General features: G+C 30.9%; 1 protein-coding gene across 1 annotated transcript; it reads left to right on the top strand.

Moving 5' to 3' along the window:
• Window positions 1-219: 219 nt before the first annotated feature.
• On the top strand, window positions 220-1,591 carry LOC106691828 (uncharacterized; the record flags this gene model as incomplete). The annotated part of the gene is given in 3 exon segments (XM_067048950.1): window positions 220-363; window positions 1,206-1,358; window positions 1,454-1,591. Coding segments are annotated over 3 exon segments (435 nt in total), but the record flags the coding sequence as incomplete, so codon positions are not given.
• Between the last annotated feature and the right edge of the window lie 1,140 nt (window positions 1,592-2,731).

Consider the following 2,731-nt stretch of genomic DNA (forward strand, 5'->3'; position numbering starts at 1 on the left):
AATATAAAAACTGAAATATTGAGAATAAAAACAAATACAAACTAAAACTGTAAATAATGTACGTACAATCGCAAGGGGTAAGTAAAATAAGGAAGCAATGTAAATAGAATTAATACGTAAAGGAGAATCAAACTGTAAGATATTATCTAATATAAATATGTGAATAAATATTTCTACATCTATAACAAACATACTATAGTACATTTTATATAATTACAGATCCTCATCACTTTATTGGCTACCATGGCCTACTGTTTGGCCGAAGCTCCTTATCCTCCTTCTGGCACCAAGCCTCAAGGTGCAGTTCTTGTATTACCGACAGAATATGGGACACCGAGAGCCAACCCGAGTGATAAGAGAGGAGTAAGTTGGCTACCTTAGCGTTATAACATTTATAAATAGCTTGTAGAGTTGAAGTAGTGAATAATAAATATATAGTCCTATTTTTAAATGAAATGAAAAATAGTTTATTATTCTAAAACTAAGTCCCTTTGGAACAATTATAAGGTTACACAATATATTGGCTCAAAACAATGTAGTTGCACCTAATTACAACTAACATTATAATTACATATCAATAATTTTAGATAGAGAAGAAAACTAAATACATACAAATTAAAACAAAAAGAGAGTTACAATATTTACAAATAATAACTGATAATGATTAACTATACTATTATAATACTGGTTCAGTTTAGAGAAACAAAAACTGTTATAACAAGGGAAGGGTTGATATATGACGTATGGTAGAGGGAATGGAGTTCCAGTGAAAGGCAGCTTAAATTCACTTTAATTTTTTTTTCCATTAGAAATCAATTATTTATTTGTTTAAATCCATAAATCTCATTGTTTTTGTTAATAAAGTTTATTTTATCTTTTAGTAAGAATTATTATTTTAATATATTTATTTTATCTTAATTTTTTGTTTTATTCTTAACATTGTATATTGTTAGGGGTGTGTTTTGTATGAGACTATACCCCCCCCCCATAATCAATTGTTTGAAAAAAAAAAAATGCACTACTTACATTATCGTATAAGGCCCACCAGGCCGATCTGGTATTAATAAATAAATAAAAAATTGTAAATAAATAATTTAGATACAGAGTAAAAAAAATAAAATATAAAACTAACTTACTAAATACATAAGCAACAAAATAAAAATGTAATAAGTTACATCTGTAATTTTATAATTTTCTTCAAACAGGATCAAGACAGCTTAACAGATTTAAATGCCAAAATAATGCAGAGGTTAAAGGAAGAACAGGGTTCTGAACAAGGTGTGTACCACGTGTACCTCCAAGATGGCCGCTTGCAGAAGGTACAGTACACAACAGCACCCATCACCTCTGGACAACAGGTAATTATGAACAGTATAACATAATAAAATGCACCTTCAAATGGATTACTCGAATTTAATTGGTTTAATATATATATTTTTTTAAAAAACAAAAGCAACTGAACGAAGTACCAGATATTCTGAGACCTGATTTCGCCCCCAACCGTGCGGCATACTTCGTTCAAGTTCCTCAAGATAGGATTCAAGCTCTACAGGCAGCAAGAAATCAACAGCGATATACTCAAGACTCCCAGGTAAATATATTTTTTTCAATGTAACTATAACACTTTTTGAATAATCTACATATTTCATAAGCATTCGTTTTAATCTACCTTATTTAATTAAGTCCTGGTATATGTTATTGGAAACCTGTTACATACCTAAAAGGGTTTAACTCTAAGTGGTAAAATATCCATGCTAGAGTATTTTGGTCGTTTTGGACGAGGAAATTTTTTTTTTTTTTTATATTTATTTATTGCTATTTACAACTGTACATTATAATACATTTATTAAATCTGATCTAAGTTAAATTGGAGTGTTACAGGCGTGTAGAGAAACTATCAATTGGTAGCACTCTAATGACATTTTACATTAGCTGGTCATCTTCTTTTCAGGCGCCTCGGAGGATTGTCAAGAATGGAAGAGGATGCAAGATTAGAAACTAGGGGGTTTGAGTGGTTAGGGAGTATATAATGGAAGGAGTGATATCTAGTTCGGGCTTGATGGGTTACATACCGATCATTAAGGTCTTTATGTATGATTTCATTTGTGACAAAGTAAGGAGCATTAAGGATTTTACGAAGGATTTTGGATTGATGTTGGATTGGATTGGATACGACAGGAATTCGAAGGTTTAGTGGAGCCCCAAAACTCAACTCCCTATGTCCAGATCGGCTTTATAATAGTCATATTTTATATACATGATAGGAAAATATAAAATTCAATTGAAACTACCTTGATAAAAGCTAGTAAAGAACTATGTCTTAAAATTGATATAAAAAAACAGAATATATGGTTAGCAGCATAAGTGTTTACAATTTCGGTGATGTGGACATAGGAGGAAAACGTATGAGCAGGTAGAGAGGTTTACGTATTTAGGGTCTACTGTTAGAAGGGAAACGAAATTGATAAATAAATAAAATACAAGTTGAAGGCAGGAAATATTTTAATTTTTTTTTTCAATTTCGAAATTGCTTCTCTTATAAAACGCACTAAGAGAAGAACAGTGCCTTAAGACTTTTGAAAATAATGTATAACGTAGAATTTTTGGATCGTGAAAGGCTAAGTTCAAAAGGCTACAAAACGCTGAATCAAGGCAATTGTAACTCAGGTTATAGCATTGCGGTAAATAAGATGATCGTGCAAGGTTGTAAGGTTCAGTAACAAACGAATTA

The sequence above is a fragment of the Halyomorpha halys genome, unplaced genomic scaffold (assembly GCF_000696795.3).
Source record: "Halyomorpha halys isolate HHAL.00 unplaced genomic scaffold, Hhal_1.1 Scaffold3414.1, whole genome shotgun sequence".
Classification (NCBI taxonomy): domain Eukaryota; kingdom Metazoa; phylum Arthropoda; class Insecta; order Hemiptera; family Pentatomidae; genus Halyomorpha; species Halyomorpha halys.